The 23134-nt window shown below is 35.1% G+C and overlaps 1 protein-coding gene across 2 annotated transcripts in view; it reads left to right on the forward strand.

The window, feature by feature from the left end:
- Positions 1 to 23134, forward strand: part of LOC129233482 (nucleolar complex protein 4 homolog) — a 101472-nt gene that overhangs the window by 65330 nt on the left and 13008 nt on the right. For both annotated transcript variants that reach the window (XM_054867501.1, XM_054867502.1), the window contains exons 10-12: positions 2136 to 2246; positions 4330 to 4490; positions 19076 to 19158. In XM_054867501.1, the coding sequence (XP_054723476.1) occupies positions 2136 to 2246; positions 4330 to 4490; positions 19076 to 19158 (355 nt within the window). The remainder of the gene's footprint in view (positions 1 to 2135; positions 2247 to 4329; positions 4491 to 19075; positions 19159 to 23134) is intronic.

Consider the following 23134-nt stretch of genomic DNA (forward strand, 5'->3'; position numbering starts at 1 on the left):
ATGAAAACTAATAGATGCATCCTTTATTTTTCTTATTTTTTTCTGCGACAGTCAAATATTATCAGGGTGGCGACAGATCAGGGAGATCAGGGAAAAGTCAGGGAACTTGATCACTCATGGAAATATCAGGGAATTTCGAAAAAATAACAAAAATTCAGGGAAAATTTATCAAATGAAGGGGAAAAAAAATTCTTTGCAAAATGCAGTACTTTGACTCCCTACGAATTTTCCGCCAATTATTTGTTTTAAAAAGGTAAAATTAATGTGGTGTGATTATACAGTGCCACATATTTGTGCATATTTCTTCATCAAGGTCAAAGTATTCAATCTTAGGATGAGCTTCCCAAGATTGCTTCTGTGTCTGTAAAGTTGTTGATTTTACATTGCTTGAATTTTCCTTCCACCCATTCCATGCTACGTAAAATAAACAACCCTACTGGCAAAGAGGAAGCCATCATTAATGACTTTGCTCCATTGCCTTTACTCATTGTCTTGAAGTAATTAGCATACTGTTATCAGAATTTCAAGAAAGAATCTTTGTTTTTTAAATTAATGCTGAAAAAATCTTAAAAGTTTCACTTGGCTTTTTTAATTTAATTGCTAAAATTGAATTTTGACTTAAAATTAATTTTTTATTTATTTTTCGCCATGGTATTATTCGTTCCCACTTCAGATTACACAAAGTGGTTTTATTTTAGACTTTAAATCTTTTATTTTAAAACAATGGTATACATTTTAAATTTATTTATTTTATTTTTTTTTTTTGCATTTTAATGGTGTTTGTTACTAAAGTAATCTAAGATTTTTTTTCGACAACTAATAACATCATTTGAAATCGGGTTGTGTACATAAGTAAATATTTTAATTATTTTTAATAGTTAAAATGCTGCATTCGTTCACTAAAACTTAAGTTCTTGATTACAGAATAGCTGAATATGACTTCTTGTTGAAAGATTTCAATTTGTTTTACATAAATATGTCTATTCTGCCATGTGCAGGTAAAAAGCAGTAACTGCACATTTTTCTTTTCTTTGCATTTTTGTCATCTAGTGTACGTTATCTTTATTTTAAATACCCCCTTATTTGGTTTCTGCTGAAAAAGACGCACGAAAAAATTGTCTAATTCCAACATTTTCCTATTGTTAGTACTGAATTCACCACACATTTCTTCAAATATCTTGAAAACTAATTTCTGCAGATACACTTTACATTCTGCACACTGCAGTATTATTTATGTAAATAAAACTACATTACTTCTATACTTTAATTATCACTTGTTATTCTTGCAACAACAATTATACTGCTTGAAAATTCAGTTCAAGATTATCTCCATTTAAATATTTCAGTTTTATCACGATTAGATATCTTTAAGAGTGATTTCAATAATCTCTTAGAATTCTTTTGTTCACTGGTTCCTGGAAGTATTTGTTTTAGATTTCCTACAATATTTCTCTGTCAATTATTTAATATACAAATATAATTTAATATAAAAAAAGGAGCATCTTTTCAAAATATATGTTTTAATTAACAGCTTAAACAGTTTTAAACACTGCATTTAATTTAATATGCAATGTTTTTCAGGTAGGGCAAAGAAAGGAAACCATTATCATTGGTAACGTAAATCAGGGAAATTTGGTGAACTTAATCAGGGGAAATTCAGGGAACTTTTTCTTCCAGTTTCTGTCGCCACCCTGATTATTTTGCAGAATAGATATTATTTGTTTAGTAGAAGATCAACGCATCTACAGGTATATATTCTGGAATTTCCGAGAGAATTTTTAGCATTGAGTAGATAGAGAAGAAAATTGGTTGCGAATGGCTGTGGTTGCTGATAGAAGTTTCACTGTACTACTAAACATATAAAGCTTAGTTCTCAGGGAAGTAATAGAGAATATTACTTACAAATTATGCTATAAGACACTAGGCAGTATCAGTATCAAATGAGCAACGGGAAACTTACCAAAACTAATCCTGTATAGTGAGAAATTGCATACCTTCATAACATGAACAATTAATGCTTTATGCATCTGAGTTTTAACATATAAATTTTTAAAAGCTGCTCTATTTTAAATGTTATTTAAATGTACTTCAAAATATTTTGCTTGTTTCAGTAAAATAATTCTGTTTTTTTGTAGGGAATATCCAGATTTTTACAAAAAATTGTATGCTTTATTCAGTGAAAAAATTGTAAATGGAAAACTAAGTGCAAGGTTTTTTTACTTGTCAAATCTGTTTTTATCATCTACGTAAGTATACTTTGAATGAAATAATGATGCATATAATATTACAGCTTCATCAAGAAGATGGATTTTGAAATATTTTAATCAAGATTTTTTTTCCTTCATGCATTTTAAAATTTATTATTATTTTACATAATCATTTGGGCTTTTTTTCTCCATTAGGTCCTGCCGTAAAACGAATTAAAAAATTTGTTTTACTAACATTTTCACATACAGTTATTATGAATTCCTATATTAAATTCTAGGCATGAAGCAAAAGGAAATATCTTACTAAGTCTCATCATTCCTAACAGCAAGCAAAAATAGTTTTGTTGTTTGTATGTTAAGCCTTCAAAAGGCATCCAAATTCTTTTATTGTCATGTGGCCTATCTCAATCTTCACATGCTAAATCAGTTCTGTTTCCGGAGGCATGACCATATCTAAAAATGCATGATCAACTTCATTCATTATGGACCGCAAATTCATTAATGATTACTTCTTAATTCAAAAAGCCATTCTTTGCCTCAATTATTCTAGAAGTAGATAATTTCTTGGTCTTGCGAACATCATTTTGTGAATTTTATCTTAATAGAGTTAGGAGACTATGGAATTGAAGGGAATTTATAAACATTGCAAAAATAAGCCAGTGTCATTGTTTCATCCAATTTTTTTTCATTCTTTTGTTGCGTTTGGTGGAGAAAAGTGGTCAATGGGGGTAAAGTGGTCATACGACAAATAGATGGCTATATGGAAATAAATGTTCAAATGAATGAAAATTTTAGAGTAGGGCAGTTAGAAACTACATTTTGAATACAAAATTTTTAAACTGGCAAGATTTTATTTGATAAAAAAAAAAAAAAATATTTTGAATGATTATGATAAATTTAAAAATCTAAACACCTCTTTTAACTTCCTTGAAAAAAATTTGTTTGTTAGAATTATGAACAGATTGACTACTCAGGAACATTCCTGCTTGTCTGAAGAACTCTTATTCATTAGCAGTTAGCTGAATCTATTTTGATAATTTTTTAGAACAATTTAAGTAAGATGGGGTAAAGTGGCCATAATATTAGGCTTAACGATTATTGTTATTCTAATATCACTGAGTATAAGGCAAATTTCAATTAATTAATAATTTCACTTAATAAGTATTGTTTTGACTCAATTATACCAGTATATGCATATGCATACGCATTCACATAAATGCGCCAATAAACACGTAATATGGGTATCTGCAAGTATAATTTATCTATGCAGATATACATTCGACTATGCATATATATATCCGCTCATACTCATATACATGCAAATAATTATATAACTCAGGCGTATGTACTCGAGTAGACAGTTACATACAAGCATATGATATACATGTATACTGGGTGAGTTTAAACTCTTGAGCAAGTTATTAAAAGGTGTTAGAGGGGAGGATAAGAAGGAAGAATGACATAAGAAACAATGGTCAAAAACACAACACTGACGCGCTGCATGCACGCAAAGCCAGAAATAATGGATGCAAAACAAGTCACAAATTTATTACACAAAAACAATGACAATGACACGAAAACATGACAAAGACAGTGACATGCAAAACTCTTGAGACAAGTCTCAAGAGTTTGGGACCCGATGAAAACCTTGAGATAAAGGAATATTCGAGTTATAAGCTTTGAGTTATCGAGATTTGACTGTATATTGCAAATGTATGATTAGTGATCATCTCAAGTATGATGGCACATTCAAATTATTTCTCAGTTCTTAACTTTCTCTAAAAGTAGAGCACAATGATCTCTTATTTTGTGCACTCTCTGTCTCTCTATTACCCTCTTTTCAATGTATGAAACAATTTTCAGCAACCTCTGCTAAAGGTATAAGAAAACAATGATTGTTTTTTTATTCTTATATGCATTGCAATGTAGCACTACAAAGTATCTCTCAAATATCACCAAACATTTTCTTCTGAAAAATTAAATCATTCAACAATTATTAAAAGTGAAAAAAAAAGAGACGAGTCTAAAACTGAAGTGAAGTAAGATTTTTTAAAAAGATCCAATGCTTCCAATATATACATTAAAACTAATTGTATTTTCACATAAATTTCATTTTCTATAGACACTTACCAGCGTATGTTGTGGCATCTTTTGCAAAAAAATTGAGCAGGATTTCCTTAATGTCAAGAACAGACACCCTTATGAAAATCGTGCCTTTTGTATGCAACCTTCTCATACGCCATCCTACTCTCAATGTGCTAATCCACCGAAATGATCCCAAAAGTAAGTGTTTATATTTTTTGATAAAAATCAGTCATTTTTGTTTTCCATTTAGGTTTATTGTTCATATACTTTTTGTACAATGATAATTCTATATTTATTTGGTTCTGTATATAATTTAGTTATGTCACGTGCAAAAAGTAATCTAATTGAATTCAGACTCAGGAAAGTACCGAAAATGCCATATTGAGTGAAAACAGATTTACAATACATCGACCACTCTTAAGGTGTTGGCTGCCCGCGCGCAAATACCTAATATGCTGCCCCTTTCGAGATTTTGTCTTATTTAAACAAATTTAGTCTTATTTTTGAAAAAAAATTGAATTTTGACATCTTGAATTCAAATTCTGCTCTTCGCAATCATGAGTATATGTATGGTATCATTCCTTGAGCGACCGGTAGCTAAGCATTTGGTTGATCGCATGACAAATAATGACCTCAGCTCCAATGCTTTATAGAGTAAGAGCCCATGGGTGCCAGACATACGGCATAGTATAAAGGCCCAAAATTTTACTGCGTAAGCGCACTGGAGCAGGTATGAAGGGTTCGCTATTAGTTAAGCTGACTCGCGCTGGCTTTGGCGGGGAAGAGGTAGCAAAGGCGCGAAAAAATGGTGAACAAAAACATCATAGTATAACGCGTGATTTTTTAATATTTTATTAGGGGTACTATTACGAGTTAAACCTTACAAAGCCAGACACTTAGCACGCTGGCTTTGCGCAGCCAGACACTTCGAAGCAGGGAAAAAATGGTGCACAAAAACATTGTAGTATAAAGCGCCATTTTTTTATATATTGTAAGGGGTGCTACTAGGAGTTACGCCTTACAATGCCAGACACTTCGCACGCTGGCCTTGCGCAACCAGACATGTTAGCATAAAATATTATTTTATTTTATTTTTATTCTCGGTCCACAGCCGATAATTTAAAGAAAATAATTTAAAGTTAAGTGTACCTACTTTAAGCCCAGTCTGGTAAAAGTAGAACCTGTCAACTAGTTGGTGCTAACACTTCAATCGACGATTCCCCCACGCCATAATTAATGGCGACTGTTTACTGAAACCATCGGAGATTGCATGTCTCGATGTGTCGATTCAGAAAAGTTGAGTTGTCACCTGATCGACTCGAATTAATTCCACTCGTTGACCACACGTGCTATGGAGAGGAGTACGAATATTTGCGGCAGTGGAATATGCAAATGAGTGATGGTCGAAGTAGAAGTTAGTGTGGTGACGTCATCGAGGCATGGAATCTCATTGGTTGATAAAACATATATATTGTGGCGAGTGGCAGCGATCACTCTCTCGTCTCTCTTCTCTCAACGATCCCCAGTTGTTGTGTTTGATCTTGAAGCCTAGTCCGACTCACGTGTGGGGGGGTTTTTTCCCTGCGATGCTAGCGGGAGTTTTTTGTGGTATGTGATATTTAATCTTCCAAGTCCTGGAATTAGGGAGTCCAGGTGAAGAAACAGTTGTGTCGTGTCCGGCCAATTAAAATGCCGGGGAAGTGTGTTCCGACGTGTCTACCTGAGATGTTCACCGATCTACGAATTGTGTAATGGTGCTTTTCATTACGGACATTCCTGAAGTGTGATCCGGCGGACCTTTCGTGAGCCTTAAAGTTGATCCTTCGGAGTGGCAAGCGATTGCATCGACATTTTGGTGACATTTTTCTTTATTTACTGGAACCACTTATGTTATGATATTTTGTGGGTGTATTTTATGGGGATGTTATTCTAGTCATATTTAATAAATGTATTTTTCTGAAACATGTTTTTTTGCTTGTCTCCAACTTTACATTACACGGCCAGTTAATGTTGGCTTAGTTTAAATATCTTAACTTTTGGATTTTAAACTTAACTTTAATTTATGCCAACAAAGTGGTAGCAGAGCTCGGTCGAATGTCATTTTAGTTGGAGACAAATTTGCAAAAGTTTTCAGAATAATGGAACGGGACTATCGAAACATTAAGAAACTTAACTCCTGCAATTGGGCAACATGGTCGAAAAATATGAAAATGGTACTGATAGAAAGAGATTTATGGGAATTAACCCAAACCAAATTAGAAGAAGGTATTTCGGCAGAAATAAAGAAACGGAGGGGCCAAGCAGTGGCGATTATTTACCTCAACATAGAGGATGAGTTAAAACAACTAATAGATGATTTAGACGATCCATATGCTGTATGGACGTCATTGAAATTGAATTTTGAACCTCCGTCTTTAGCCCGTGTTGCCGGATTGTGGGAGGAGTTTTTTTCTAGCAGAATTAATGAAAAAGAAACTATTGGAATGTTCGCGGCTCGATTGAAGTGTTTGCTCCGACAGTTGGAGGAGAATGGCTATAAAATGGATGAGAAATTAAAGGGATTTCAACTAATACGAAGTTTAGATCAAAATTTTAGGGGAATAGTACAAAATATTTATAGATGGGATGAAAGTAAATTTAACTTTTCAAATGTTTTGAATGAACTTTTGGCAGAAGAGGGAAGATTAAAATTTTTAGGAAATGAAAATTTTGGAAATAGTAGTTCAGGTGTTAATGCTTTTTCAGTTCAGAATAAACACCAGACTGGGTGGAAAGTTGAAAATGTAAATAAATTTGAAACGAGAGTTTGCTTCACATGTGGCAAAAAGGGGCATATTTCGGCTCGGTGTTGGAGCAGAAAACCAACTAATCAAAATAAAGGTAATCGTAATATTGTCAAACAAGGTAATACCCCTAAGGCTGGAATGTTTTGCACCATCAGTAAAATATCAGGAGTGCAGGCCAACAACACAAATTTGAAGGAGGAAATACCAGTATTTTTACTGGATACAGGTGCCACGGCACATTTCTGTAAAGATAGGGACCTATTTTGTGAATTGAGGCCTGTTAAAAATACAAAAATGGAAGTAGCTGTGGGCAATGTAAATAGTCAAGTCGAGGGGGTAGGGAAAATTGTTTTCGAAATCAAAACAGATGGTAAGCTAGTAACCATCACATTGAATGAGGTCTATTATGCTCCAACACTTAGACGAAATTTGCTTTCCGGATCCAGGATAGACAGTCTTGGTTTTTCATTAAGGTGGTACCCTGGTAAAATATGTATTTTTAATAATGATGGTATCAAACTTTTTTCTGCATTTTTAATTGATAAATTGTATTTTGTAAAACCCACCTCATTTTTAAGTAATCAAAGTAGTGACTCACCACCAAATGTAAATGTAACCGAGGTCAAAGGATTAGACCTGGAGTTGTGGCATGAACGGTTTTGCCATATTAATTATGACAGTATCTTGGAAACTGAAAAGAAAAACTGTGTCAAAGGACTTAATATAAAAGGTAGAAACCGGCCAGATTGTGAGCCTTGTATTATTGCAAAGAAAAGAAGGTGTTCATTTAAGCCCACTCCAGGGATAAGGTCGAGAAGGCAACTTGAGCTTCTTTTCATGGATCTAGCAGGGCCATTTCCGGTGGAGTCACTCGGGGGGAAAAGATATATTTTTTCCATAATTGATGATTTCTCAAGGAAGTCCACTATTTACTTTCTAAAGTCAAAAGATGAAGCTTTTGGATATTTCCTTAGATATCAGAGGCATGTAGAGAGAGCCCTCAACAAGAAAATTTTGGCCATAAGGTCTGATAATGGGGGGGAATTTACAAATTCTAATTTTGAGACCCACTTAATTAAAGAAGGCATCAGCATAGAAAGAACCAACCCTTATACTCCCGAACAGAACGGGGTAGTAGAAAGATACAATTTGACATTAATGAATGGGGTTAGGGCAATGCTGAAAGACTCTGGACTAAGGGAAGAATTTTGGGCGGAAGCCGCCTTATGCTTCGATTATGTCAGGAATAGAACAGTCCTAAAAGAAAGGGGGAAAACCCCATTTGAGCTGTTCTGGGGAAACAAGCCCTCAGTAAGGCATTTTCGGAGGTTTGGATGTATTGCCTACAGAGGCATGCCAAAACAAAATCTAAAGAAATTTGACTCAAGGAGTAAGAAGGGCATAATGGTGGGCTACGCAACCCAAGCAAAAGGGTACAGAATATGGGACCCAGAGCTAAAGAAAATTTTTGAAACTATCAATGTGGACTTCAGGGAAAATTTAATTTGGGGGAAATCAAACTTGAATGAGAATGTAGACAATGATGATGATTATTCTTTTATTAAACCTATGAGTGAAGTTCTCTTAGATAAAGAAATAGATGAACTAAAGGCTCCCACCCCTTGTGAGGAAATTGAATGGGTGAGGGATGCAGTAAAAAGAAAGACAGGGGACCGTACTGATATCTACTACTATGAAAAGGGAAATAAAACCAGGTTAAGGTCACCCAATGATGTAGAAAAATATTGTAAGAAGAATAACATTGTTTACAATCCTGAACTATTTGATTTCAAAAGTAAAAACGTACCTTATAATCCTGTGTTTGATATTTTTAATTCCCCTAAGGAACAAATGGAACCCGAACCAGAGGCAAATTTGTCAGAAGTGCTAATTCCCCAAAACTATAATCAATGCTTGAAAACCCCAGAAGTAAAACATTGGCAAGAAGCCATGTCAGAAGAAATGAAAGTGATTCAAGAAAGGGGGGTGTGGCAGTTAGTTCCCCAGCCAGTTGGTAAACCAGTACTTGGTAATAAGTGGGTCTATGACTTGAAGAGGAATGCTAAAGGGGAAATTGCCAGGTTTAAAAGCAGATTGGTTGCGATGGGAAACAGGCAGGTGGCAGGAGAATCGTATTCTCAGGTTTTCTCCCCAGTTATCAATTTCTCCCTGATCAGAATGTTTTTCTCAATTCTGGTGATATTCCTGGGTTGGAGCCATTTTCAATTAGACGTAAAAAACGCATATCTTTATGCTGATTTGCATGAAGAAATCTATATGCGACAACCACAGGGTTTTGTAATCCCGGGAAAAGAAGACTGGGTATGCCGTCTAAAGAAATCGCTATATGGTCTCCATCAATCGGGGAGAAATTGGTACCTGGAAATTGATAGGGTGCTCCAAGGTCTAAATTTTATGAAATTTAAATGTAGTAACTGTGTTTATACAAGAAACAGAAATGTGTTTTTATTGATGTATGTAGATGATATAATAATTTTTGGAAAAAATGAAATCATAATTCAGGAAACAATTCAGGATTTATCAAAACATTACGATATTAAAGAATTAGGGAGAACTAAAAAATTATTGGGGGTAGAATTTGAAGAAATCAATGGGGGAATTTTTATACACCAAAATTCTTACATTAAGACAGTTTGTGAAAATTTTGAAAAGTATCAATACCCATACTCGACCCTCCCAATAGCGAAAGGTACAATTTTGTCTTTAGGTGATTGTCCAAAAACGGACCAAGAAATAAAAGAAATGGAGAAAGTACCTTATCGCAATTTATTGGGATGTTTGTCCTATATAGCAGGGAAAACTAGACCGGATATTGCATATACAGTTAATCTATTATCACAATTTCAAGCAAATCCGGGTAAAAGACATTGGCAGTGTTTATTAAGACTTTTAGGTTATTTAAAATATACAGATTATTATAAATTAAGTCTATCTGCAATAAATGAAATTAAAATCAATGGTTTTTCTGACTCAGACTATGCTGCAAATAGGGACGATAGGATTTCGATGGGGGGAATTATTATTTACATTGACAAAGTACCTATTATCTGGCGAACATTTAAACAAAAGTGTGTTTCATTGTCCACCATGGAAGCTGAGTATATCTCTTTGACAGAAGCCGCAAAAGAGGTGGTGTGGTTAAAAAGAATTTTAGAAGAAACATCACATTTTGAAATAGCTGGATATAAATTTAAAGGGTCTGTAATTAATTGTGACAATATAGCTGCAATAGAATTTTCAAATTCCCCTATAGAAAATTCCAGAACAAAGCATATTGATGTCAGATATCATTTTTTGAGAAACTTAGTAGAGGAGAATACAATTAAAATATGTGAAAAGCGCAGAAAATCCTGCAGATACGTTTACCAAGCCTCTGACTCGGGGTACATTGAAAAAAATGTGCAAACTCATTTTTGGTAATTATGAAAATGTAAAAGTTTAATATTCAAATGTGTAAATTTTTCAATGTTTCTCAAAAGTGTTTAAAAAATTTTTTTAATTGTTGTTTGGAATATGTCAGTTTTCATGTCGTTTTGAAGTGTATCGTGCTGTGTAACCGAGAAGGGGGGAATTTGTTAGCATAAAATATTATTTTATTTTATTTTTATTCTCGGTCCACAGCCGATAATTTAAAGAAAATAATTTAAAGTTAAGTGTACCTACTTTAAGCCCAGTCTGGTAAAAGTAGAACCTGTCAACTAGTTGGTGCTAACACTTCAATCGACGATTCCCCCACGCCATAATTAATGGCGACTGTTTACTGAAACCATCGGAGATTGCATGTCTCGATGTGTCGATTCAGAAAAGTTGAGTTGTCACCTGATCGACTCGAATTAATTCCACTCGTTGACCGCACGTGCTATGGAGAGGAGTACGAATATTCGCGGCAGTGGAATATGCAAATGAGTGATGGTCGAAGTAGAAGTTAGTGTGGTGACGTCATCGAGGCATGGAATCTCATTGGTTGATAAAACATATATATTGTGGCGAGTGGCAGCGATCACTCTCTCGTCTCTCTTCTCTCAACGATCCCCAGTTGTTGTGTTTGATCGTGAAGCCTAGTCCGGCTCACGTGTGGGGGGGTTTTTTCCCTGCGATGCTAGCGGGGGTTTTTTGTGGTATGTAATATTTAATCTTCCAAGTCCTGGAATTAGGGAGTCCAGGTGAAGAAACAGTTGTGTCGTGTCCGGCCAATTAAAATGCCGGGGAAGTGTGTTCCGACGTGTCTACCTGAGATGTTCACCGATCTACGAATTGTGTAATGGTGCTTTTCATTACGGACATTCCTGAAGTGTGATCCGGCGAACCTTTCGTGAGCCTTAAAGTTGATCCTTTGGAGTGGCAAGCGATTGCATCGACATTTTGGTGACATTTTTCTTTATTTACTGGAACCACTTATGTTATGATATTTTGGGGGTGTATTTTATGGGGATGTTATTCTAGTCATATTTAATAAATGGTATTTTTCTGAAACGTTTTTTTGCTTGTCTCCAACTTGACATTACACGGCCAGTTAATGTTGGCTTAGTTTAAATATCTTAACTTTTGGATTTTAAACTTAACTTTAATTTATGCCAACAAGACACTTCAAAGTTGGGAAAAATCGTGTCCAAAAACATCATAGTATAAAGCGTGATTTTTTTATATTTTGTAAGGGGTGCTACTAGGAGTTATGCCTTACACTGCCAGACACTTCGCACGCTGGCCTTGCGCAGCCAGACACTTCAAAGTTGGGAAAAATCGTGTCCAAAAACATCATAGTATAAAGCGTGATTTTTTTATATTTTGTGAGGGGTGCTACTAGGAGTTACGCCTTACAATGCCAGACACTTCGCACGCTGGCCTTGCACAGCCAGACACTTCAAAGTTGAGGAAAATCGTGTCTAAAAACATCATAGTATAAAGCGTGATTTTTTTTATATTTTGTAAGGGGTGCTACTAGGAGTTACGCCTTACAATGCCAGACACTTCGCATGCTGGCCTTGCGCAGCCAGACACCTCAAAGTTGGGAAAAATCGTGTCCAAAAACATCATAGTATAAAGCGTGATTTTTTTATATTTTGTAAAGAGTGCTACTATTAGTTATGCCTTATAATGCCAGACACTTCGCACGCTGGCTTTTGCAGCCAGACGCTTCAAAGTGGGGAAAAATAGCGTCCAAAACATAATAGTATTATAAAGCGTGATTTTTTTTATATTTTGTAAGGGGTGCTACTAGGAGTTACGCCTTACAATGCCAGACACTTCGAACGCTGGCCTTGAGCAGCCCGACACTTCAAAGTTGGGAAAAATCGTGTCCAAAAGCATCGTAGTATAAAGCGTGATTTTTTTTATATTTTGCATGGGGTGCTACTAGGAGTTACGCCTTACAATGTCAGACACTTCGCTCGATGGCCTTGCGCAGCCAGACACTTCAAAGTTGGGGAAAAAAGTGAACAACTTTATGTATTTTTATGAAATGTGATAATAACACCTTTTATTTCTTGGCACTAATACATTACATATTTAATCCTGTTCTAACTTGCGGGAAGAGTGCAATTACTGAGTATCTTTTTTAGTTGTATAGGTACGGCTTCTGCCGTACAGGGTCGTTCCTCAATTTGTCGCACTTTTATTTAGACCTACATAGACTCTTTATCACATTTACGAGGAGCGACTCAGACATGAAAAATCGTATTACTGGTCAACCTTTTCGTCAGTGGCGGATACAAGGGAGGGGGGGTCATGCCCCCCCCCCCCCCAAACTTATGAGTTTTTGAATGTTTGCTTGAAAAAATAAAAAAATTAATCGAAATAAAAAATTTCGAATTCAATTTTTTTGGGCAGAACAATGAAGGGAAGTGGATACAATTAGCGGGGGGGGGGGGCCATGACGGTCGCGACCCTTTCCCTTAATCTGCGACAATACTTTGCAATCATTACAAGGTTCATTGAATTTGAGTAGTGAAAATGACTGCTTGAAAAAAAAACAGAACGAAACCATAAATAAAATTTTTGAATTCCTTTTTTTGTGGCATCATATGTCATTTTTCTATTGATATATAGCTGCACTTGAGACAGTTTTTCTACGGCGCTGTTCATCAGGCGCCGAAAAATGAAAAGTAACAAAGAAGTGTCTGCCACCTGATCGCTATGATAGTTGTAGTAAAACTGCAGGCAATTAATTGATAAAACATTTGAGTGTGTAAATATTTTTATGTAAAGTATCTGCAAATTATTATTCCTTTCTGTTGTGATCTTTAGACAGTTTCGTTTTTGTTCGTGCTGAGTTATTTGTAAATCTGCTGTAAATAGTTAATTCAAAAAATTTAAATCAGTGTTTTGGATTTTGTGTCGTGCAAGAAATGTAAAATTTTAGTTTCGTGTTTGCGCAAAACTTCCTGAAGTTAGCCCCTTTTATTAGACGGAAACTGTGCAGAAAAAAACCGCGTTTTGTAAGAAAAGGACTTCCTATGACAAAACCAATGAAGCTGACAAAATATTGTTGTCTTTTTTTGCAAAGTTAAAAAAAAACTTCTGTATCAGACTCTGAGACTGCAACGTCTTCGTCCACCTCCGATTTTTCTGCAACTGAAAAGAATCAATCGGTGTTAACCGAATTATTCAGAAAATGTTTAATTATTTTTAGTGTCTGGCTGCGCAAGGCCAACGTGCGAAGTGTCTGGCATTGTAAGGCGTAACTCCCAGTAGCACCCCTTACAAAATATAAAAAAATCACGCTTTATATTATGATACTTTTAGACACCATTTATTTTAAGTATCTGGCTGCGCAAGGCCAGCGTGCGAAGTGTCTGGCATTGTAAGGCGTAACTCCCAGTAGCACCCCTTACAAAGTATAAAAAAATCACGCTTTATATTATGATGTTTTTAGACACCATTTATTTTAAGTATCTGGCTGCGCAAGGCCAGCGTGCGAAGTATCTGGCATTGTAAGGCGTAACTCCCAGTAGCACCCCTTACAAAGTATAAAAAAATCACGCTTTATATTATGATGTTTTTAGACACCATTTATTTTAAGTGTCTGGCTGCGCAAGGCCAGCGTGCGAAGTGTCTGGCATTGTAAGGCGTAACTCCTAGTAGCACCCCTTACAAAATATAAAAAAATCACGCTTTATACTATGATGTTTTTGGACACGATTTTTCCCAACTTTGAAGTGTCTGGCTGCGCAAGGCCAGCATGCGAAGTGTCTGGCATTGTAAGGCATAACTCCTAGTAGCACCCCATACAAAATATAAAAAAATCACGCTTTATACTATGATGTTTTCGGACACGATTTTTCCCAACTTTGAAGTGTCTGGCTGCGCAAGGCCAGCGTGCTAAGTGTCTGGCATTGTAAGGCGTAACTCCTAGTAGCACCCCTTACAAAATATAAAAAAATTACGCTTTATACTATGATGTTTTTGGACACGATTTTTCCCAACTTTGAAGTGTCTGGCTGCGCAAGGCCAGCGTGCGAAGTGTCTGGCATTTTAAGGCGTAACTCCTAGTAGCACCCCTAACAATATATAAAAAAATCGCGCTTTATACTATGATGTTTTTGTGCACCATTTTTTCCCTGCTTTGAAGTGTCTGGCTGCGCAAAGCCAGCGTGCTAAGTGTCTGGCTTTGTAAGGTTTAACTCTTAATAGTACCCCTAATAAAATATTAAAAAATCACGCGTTATACTATGATGTTTTTGTTCACAATTTTTTCACGCCTTTGCTACCTCTTGCCCGCCAAAGCCAGCGCGAGTCAGCTTAACTAATAGTGTTGGGGAGAATTTCTAATCTAATAATATCTCCCCAATGTTTCTTTGATACTAGCAGAGTGAGTTCGGAAATAAGAACTTGACGAACTATTTCTAACTTTCATGAAGTTTATTTAAACGATAATGTAAATAGTTAAAAACATGCTGTAAATGATAAAAATAAAATACTAACAACATAATCTCTCCACATGCTACTTCTGCATGAGATAACTAACAGTGCAACGCAAACTGCATGACTATTGACTAAAAACTTTGATGAAGTAGACCCATTGGGAAAAAAGCTAAGTCCAGCTAATCATTTTAATAAAGGGCGAACGGCACTAACAAGCAAGTTCGAATGCCGAACGAGCGACCGCCTACCACGACGAGAGATGATCAAAGAGAGAGAGCAAACTAAAGCCGCGAGCAGTTTAAATATCCCCCCGGGTCATTAGCATATCAGAGTCACGTGAACGGACACATCATTGCTATCGTTAAGCACACATGCCATCAGATTTCTTCTAGAAGCTTTCTATGACGTCATCCACAACGGAGTTCCCGCCAAGGGTGAACAAAAGTGAAACAAACATTCGGTCGATTCGACCAATGTGAATGAGTGCTGATAAGAATCTTTTACCCCAGTCATGCAGAATGATTGGTAATACATTATAAGTAAGGAAAAACATTCTTTTACTATTGGTGTTGTGAGGTGATGAGATAGGATTATTTACTGTTGTTATTAACAGGCATTTATGCCTAACAAATAGCGAACCCTTCATACCTGCTCCAGTGCGCTTACGCAGGTAAATTTTGGGCCTTTATACTATGACGTATGTCTGGCTATCATGGGCTCTTAGACTATTAGCATGCTCTGATATCATTAGCTGTCACGTGATCAACCAACCGTTCGAGCTCGTCGAACGCAAGCTATGTGTGTATGTAGGCGGGTGTGTGTATATTAAGGTGTGCATTAGGGTGCATCTTATTTTTGAAGATGTTATTTTTTCATGAGGCACCCTCTCATTTTGTTCCTTTGGATGAAAAAAAATTCACATATCATAAAAATAAAAATTGAATAAAATTTAGAGGTTGCTACCATTGCTGCAAAATATGAAATATATTTTTTTTCATCGATTATTATAATATTTATTTATATTATCTTTTTGTCATTAATTTTAATTAATAATAAATTAGATTCTTACTGACTTTGAAATTATTTCATATTTTATTAAATCATGTTAATTAACTGCAGCTACAATCAACACTCAACCTCTTAACTAACTGTTGGTTAGCAGCTCAAAGAAACACAAGTTGTCAGTTAAGAACTCAAAAAGAAAATTAAGAGTTATATTTCAATAATCAAAAACAAAACTATTGGAATCCATCATTAGATATTTGCTTGACCTCGCGCTTGCTGATGATACTTTACGTAAGATTTCACTTCCAGGCGAGAAATTATTTCTAACTGAAAGAAAACTAGCTTAGGAGGACAAAGGGAAATTGGTAACAAATAAATCTCTATTTAAAAAGGCAACAGAACTTGAATGAAAAGAAGAAATTTTGAAAGAAAAAAAATCATGAGGAATCTAAATCAACTGTAGTGAAAGTTTTTTTTTTTTTTCTTTTAAAGCCTCTGTTGTAATTGAATGTACTTTGACTGATTCTGAAGGACAAGAATTTGCAATAAAGTTCATCTAGATTTGGTCTTTTGTTGTTGAAAAGCATTTTCATTTACAAGAAGGAAACTGTTGCTTCAAGTAATTTTATTTGATCTACATGTCATTTCTGAAGAGACAAACTTCAAATTGGCCTCTTTCTTTAAGAAACCTAAAAGAACAACTCCTCCAATGAAACACTGAACAGCAGGTGTTGTAGAGCTAAACCAAAGGAAAAAAAATAGAGGATTTCATTACTAACATTCAGATTTTTCACCATAATGGTCTTTTCATCAAGTTTTTTCAAAGAGATATTATCAAATAGTTTGGATGACGAGTAGCAATCAGAAAAAGGCTTGTATATTTCACATTACTAAAAACAAGGGGGGGAAAAATTGCAATATTGGTGAATGTAAAAGACTGAAATTGTAAACCAATGATATGAATGGCATAGTGTAACTTTTGCATGATTTTTGTTTGACATTATTACACAGAATAGCAACCATAAAATGCTTGTTTTTTGTATGCATAGGAAATAAGTATTTGAAATTCATGTTGATGTCAAATATTGCAATAGAAAATTGGGAATATATTTTTACTCTATTTTTTTTCACAATGAACGTAATTTTAATGGCTGGTAGCAACCTCTAAATTTTGTTCAAATTCTATGAAACTTTTAAGTGGGTGTTTTTTAATCAAAAGGAAGCAATTAAAGGGGTGCCCTATGAGAAATTCAAAAAATTTTCAAAATGTGCATTATAAGATGCACCCTAGTGTGCATGTTTGTACGATACGGACCCAACCTGGAAACTGCTCGCTGGTGAAGCAGCATTCTGCCGGGACAGTCGAGGTGGAGTTCCTCCATAAATCCACCAATAGTGGCAAAAATAAAACCAAAGGCCAGACGGACAGACGCCCGAAACCGTCAAATGAAAACGACAAGCAATTTGTGATTGCTAAAAAAAACATAATTTTTGGCATCTTTAATTTAAATTTTGCTTTTTGCAATCCCAGTGCGTGTGCATATGTAGGCGTTCGTACATGTGTGCGTAGACACGTGTTTGTAGATGTTTGTGTCTGCCGGCATGTATGTGTATGATGACTTGTTGTTGTAGACGTTTGTCTGCAGTCATTTGTGTAGGATATGGATGGCACCACCTAATAGCTGGCTGGAGGAGCAGTATTGAGGTGCTGGTCAATGATGGTGCTTACAGAGGAAGGCAGTGGCGAAAATATAATCAAAGGACAGACGGACACATGCCTAAAACAATTGAGTGAGAACAATAAGCAATGTGATTGCTCAAAAAAAAAGTATGCATTTATAAAAATTAAGAAAAGTTTTATTATGAGAAACTTGAAATAAAATTTATTTCTCTGAGAAAAGTAATACAAACCAAAAGCTGTAAATCCTGAAAATGCATTTTTGTTGCTTTCGGTGATATCTAAGGAAGGATGAAAATGCGAGGATCGAGGGTTCTCTCTCAGACATTTTTCAAAATTAAAGCATGAAAAGTAGTTGGAATCAATCTTTGGTGGTGTTAAAAGAAGCGAGTCTTGGAGGTTCAAGGTCCTTCCATGAAGGAATTTCGAAAATTGAAGCCAAAAATAGAAATTTTGAGAAACTTTAGGGAAAATAACAATGGGATTTCCTTTTTAAATCCTTTCAAAATTGAAGTCAATTTTAAGGTTTTTTGTCTGAATTTTTTTCCAACAGGATTAAAAATAATACACAGGAAACGACGTCACAGTCAAAGTCAGGATAGCATTGAAAGAGCAAACCAGGATGTTCAAAATGTGCTCATGACCTGGATTAAGGACGAAAATTGTGAAAAATGGTCTGAAGGGACTCAGATTTATTCAGCTAATGAAAAACAGAGCCTACCATGCTGGCATAAAACGTTCACCATATAAAGCAATGTTCGGCTGTGATATGAAAGTAGGTTTAAAGTCATCTGGTCTCCCGTATGAAATAATTAATACTGTCCTAAATGAAGAGAACTTAGAGGAACTAATTAAGAACCAGAAAGATCAAGAACAATGCCTCAAAGACACTGAAAGTGAAGAAGAAATGTTATTTAGTGCTGAGTGTGAACTGTGCAAAAACAGAAATGGATTATGTGATTTATGCTCGAAAAAAGATAACATAATCAATAATAGAAACGAAGCGAAAGCAAACTTAGCAGAACAGGCTTAAAAAATGATATCTTTGTTCAATACCAAGTATCCACCTTGCAATGTTGGTGATAACGTATAATTCCTGATGTAGATAGAGGTAGGGGTGACTTTAGAAATATTATTTTAGCAGTTCTTGAATGTAATGAGAACGGATTGTATAAATTGGGTATTGAGAAAGGAAAAATTCCTGAAATGTTTTCAAGAAGTTAATTTACTGTATGTGAATCCCAATTCGTAAACATTGGGGATGTATCAGTTGAGAACAAGTCTTTACAATAACTTGCAAACCTACAATCAACTTCTGGTGGTCAAGGATTCAAAAAATTCCACTGTAAAACAAAATGTGGAAACTTAGGTTTACCCGTTATTCTTACTTTAGCCGTAACATATATATTTAGTTTTATTTTAATTTCTTTTAGGTCTTTCATGTGATCCCTTCAATTTTGATGAAACAGATCCATCTGCAAGCAAAGCTATTGATAGTTCTCTCTGGGAGCTGAAAGTGAGTTTAATTTTACAAGTTATGGCTTGTCACTAACTAATTAATTTCAATACTAATCATCAGAAAGCTGATCATGTTCTGTGTTGTAGAGCGAGGGAAGGGGGTGGCATCTAAATTAAAAGGTAACTCAAAAAGAATAAATACAGACATGGGAAATTTGTTGTACAACAAATGTACTTGAAAATGCTTTTTACCAAATCTTTCTATCTATATTTGGTGCTGAGTTATTGTCCATTTTATGTTCAAGCATCCATGAAAAAAAGAGGGTTTTTCGAAAAATCAAAGTGTCATAAATAAAAAAATAATAGAGAAAAAATCTAAAAATTTGGACTTTTGATTACCTCAAAGGGTACAATTGATGAGCCAAATTTGGAAGAAATACAAAAGGGTGAGGGAAAAAACTTTGTATCACTTGACATGGAATGACCCTCAACAACTTGAATTTAACTGAACATTTGAAGGAAAATTAATATTTCTCACCTTGGTCCAATTACTAGTAAATAGGTTATGCACAGTTTCTGCCCAAGCAAGTTTCTTTGTCACAGCAAATTTGATTTTAGCCCTTTTTACGAGGATAACGAGCACCAAGTTTAACTGAGATGAGTTTTCTATGAATCGAAGAATCACATACATTTACTCCTTACACTTATAGAGATATTTTTAGTTCATGATCAGTTGTTTTTCTGTTAGTTTTGGCAACATGAATTAGTTTCATTTCTGTTTTTGCAATAAATTTACTTATCTACTGCATTTCTCTACTCTGGAATTTATATATAGCATGGCTGGCCCACCGGGCAAATGCCCGGTTGCCCGCCGGCTGTATCTGCCACTGCACTCATGGCCCTGCAATCATGGAGTAATTTTTTTATGTAAGCTTTATGATTCTTGAAAATATACTTTGAATATGAAAATTGCAAAACTAAGCCTCATGTGATCTGCTTCCCTTTGTGATTGAACATTTCAGACATTTTTAGGAAAACTTTGAATACAGTAGATATGTTTGGTGTGTGATAGATTTATATCGCTTGTGAAGGGATATAATGCTATTAAAAAACATTACAAGACATAAAAACACAAAAATAATTTTAAACTAAAGAAAGATGAAGCACAGCTTCATCTATCCTTCTGTAAGTCTACCAGCATCCCTGGTTCAATTCAAAATGTATCATTATGCCTATTTAATTCTAAGGAGGCTGCCTTATGTGCTGAGCTAAGTACCTCCCCCCCCCCATCCAAATGTTTGTGTAAATAATATTATTCAATGGATAAAAAGATTAGTTGTGCAGAAGGTGATAAAGGAATTGTATTATTAAAAATCTCAGTATTATGGTTAATTAACAAATTATCTTCACGGATTAAGGCAGCTAATTTGCCTTTTGGTGCTTCCTTGGGTTTAAATGAATGGTCCTCCCAAGATCCTCTTTTTAATCCTAACTGGTCCTCTTTAGTCCTCTTTTTAATTGAAAATGGTTCTCTTTTACCCTTTTCTAAAGCTAAAATGTTTTGGGAGCCCTTTACCGTGTTTCTTCCGGAGCGGAGCAGCGTTCGACTTTAGCTCGTCTGCGCAGCTCATTTCTGCGCCCATGAAGCTCCTACGCAAGTCCTCCAAACTTCACTTTCGAACTCGGCGTCGATGAACATGGGCGATCATGATGGACACAAGCCCTGTGTAGGTTTTGACGATGTCAGTCTAGGAAGGGCTCTCCGGCTAACTACCGTTTCAGATCTCCACAAGCGCGGGGGTTTTTTTTTTTTGGAACTTTGTGTTTGGCTACAGCTGCAATTATTGCTACTTGCGGGATAGCTCATCTCAACTTCGATTGTTTTGGTTTTGATTGTGCGGAATGTAGGTACTGCAGTTTGCGTATCAACTAAACGTTCATTTTAATAATAATGCCTCCGAAAAGGCCGCACAGCCAAGTTTTCAAAAAAGAATACGCAAAGCTGTTCCCGATTTTAAAGGAATCAAGGAAGTCGGAAAGACATGCACATTTTGGGATCGTTCCAGACCCAAATTGGGTCCGCTTTGCGACCCCTTCACAAATTTACGCATCGTAAAAGCGGCTCCATTCACAAAATTCCACATCTCAAAAGCAGCTCATTCACAAAATTTCACATCACAAAATAAATATACGAACACCATAAATAGGGTAAATCTGGAGCGATCATTTTTTTCCAACCGGAAAGCTACCGAACCAGCAGCTACGTGTGAAACATAGTCGCCATAGTTGGTCATTCACGGGATGGAATCAGACAAGATGCTTAAGTGCTTAAGATTATAAGAACAGCTTAAGATTATAAGAACAAAGCAGAATTGTATTTTTAGACTTATTTATGCTTATGTATTGCACTTATGTCAGGTAGTGTTATTACATGTTTTTAATCGAATAGTAATATTGCATTTTGAAAAAAAAAATGTCATACTGGCTAGCCTTGTTATAAAAATACCTGTATATCCTCTTTTTTTCAAAATGTTCCTATATTATTTCAAAAAATTCCTATATTGTTTGCAGAAAATTCCTACATTTTCCTATATTTTTGTTGGCAAATTTCACTTCTATCCCTGGCTGAAGAAAAAAATTCAATCTGCTCTCTATCATGAACATTTAACTTTTTAACCGACTTCAAAAAGGAGGCGGTTATCAATTCATACCGTATGTATGTTTTTTTTTTTGTTTGTCCCCTCATAGCGTCTCACCTAGTGAACCGATTTTGATGATTCTTTTTTTGATGGATAGGGGATGGCTCAACTTAGGTCCCATTACTTTGTTTGACCATATTTGTTCTTTAGAAAAAAAGTTATGGGCAAAAAACAGTACATTTTATGCAATTTCCCTATTAAATTATTAAAATGATATTGTAGCAAAGTTCGCACTTTTCATCCGTGGATAACGGTGGCTCAGTGGTAGAATTCTCGCCTCCCGCACGAGCGACCCGGGTTCAAATCCCGACTAGGACAAGGTGAATTTTACTAAAATTTCGTTTCTACTGTTTCCCGTATTTTCTCGAATGTTCTATTAATTTCTGTATCTTTCCAAGCCTAGAAAGTTCCAGCACTTTCTCAAGTTGTATATAAGGAGATGTAACGTTCATTCGTGGTTCTGAATAAAGATCTCGAGTTGAGACTAACGAGTATTCGCTTCATTTGGCTTTCACATTGTCTTCGCTATCTTCATCTACGCAACAGTATGAAACTCATTGTTATAAAAGTTTGGTGCCATATAACATTAATAGTAATTGTAATGATAATTTTGAATAAAGGCTTTTCTAAAGCAATACAGTGATATAGAGCCGAACTTCCTACTTTTACTTAAATATCTACATTTACACTAAAAAGAATGAAATAAAAAATTTTTGAAAAAAAAAATAGAACCGACTTCAAAATTGCTCTAAAAAGTGAAAAATAATTTTATTCTTTAAACACCATCGATAATACTTTTAAACATAATTTTTGAAGTTGGCGCAAAAACGATAGATAAAATCATTCACAGTCATAACTCAGCTACAACTATAAATTTGACCAGGCCCAGTTTCTTCACTATCACATAAATTATGCATTGATGACAACATATTTGAATAACGATATAAATGTTTCGTTCGTAACTTTGGATGCTTTTCTGAAAAAAATATGAACGAAGCATGGTTACACTGGATTTTACGTTTTGTTTTTGCGCCAGCTTCAAAAATTATGTTTAAAAGTATTATCGATGGTGTTTAAAGAATAAAATTATTTTTCACTTTTTAGAGCAATTTTGAAGTCGGTTCTATTTTTTTTTTCAAAAATTTTTTTTACCTTTCGATATCTTTACAAAGGTAACCAAAACTTTGAAGAAATTAATAACAACACTACAAATTGAAGGGTTTCCACAATCTTGGTAACTGTGATCATATTTGTTCCAGTATATGTACCTGTAGTTTAAAAAAAACTAGTGTCCTTAAAGTTTTTACTGAGGCTAAAATACTAACTATGAATATA

Source organism: Uloborus diversus, unplaced genomic scaffold, assembly GCF_026930045.1.
Source record: "Uloborus diversus isolate 005 unplaced genomic scaffold, Udiv.v.3.1 scaffold_449, whole genome shotgun sequence".
NCBI lineage: Eukaryota > Metazoa > Arthropoda > Arachnida > Araneae > Uloboridae > Uloborus > Uloborus diversus.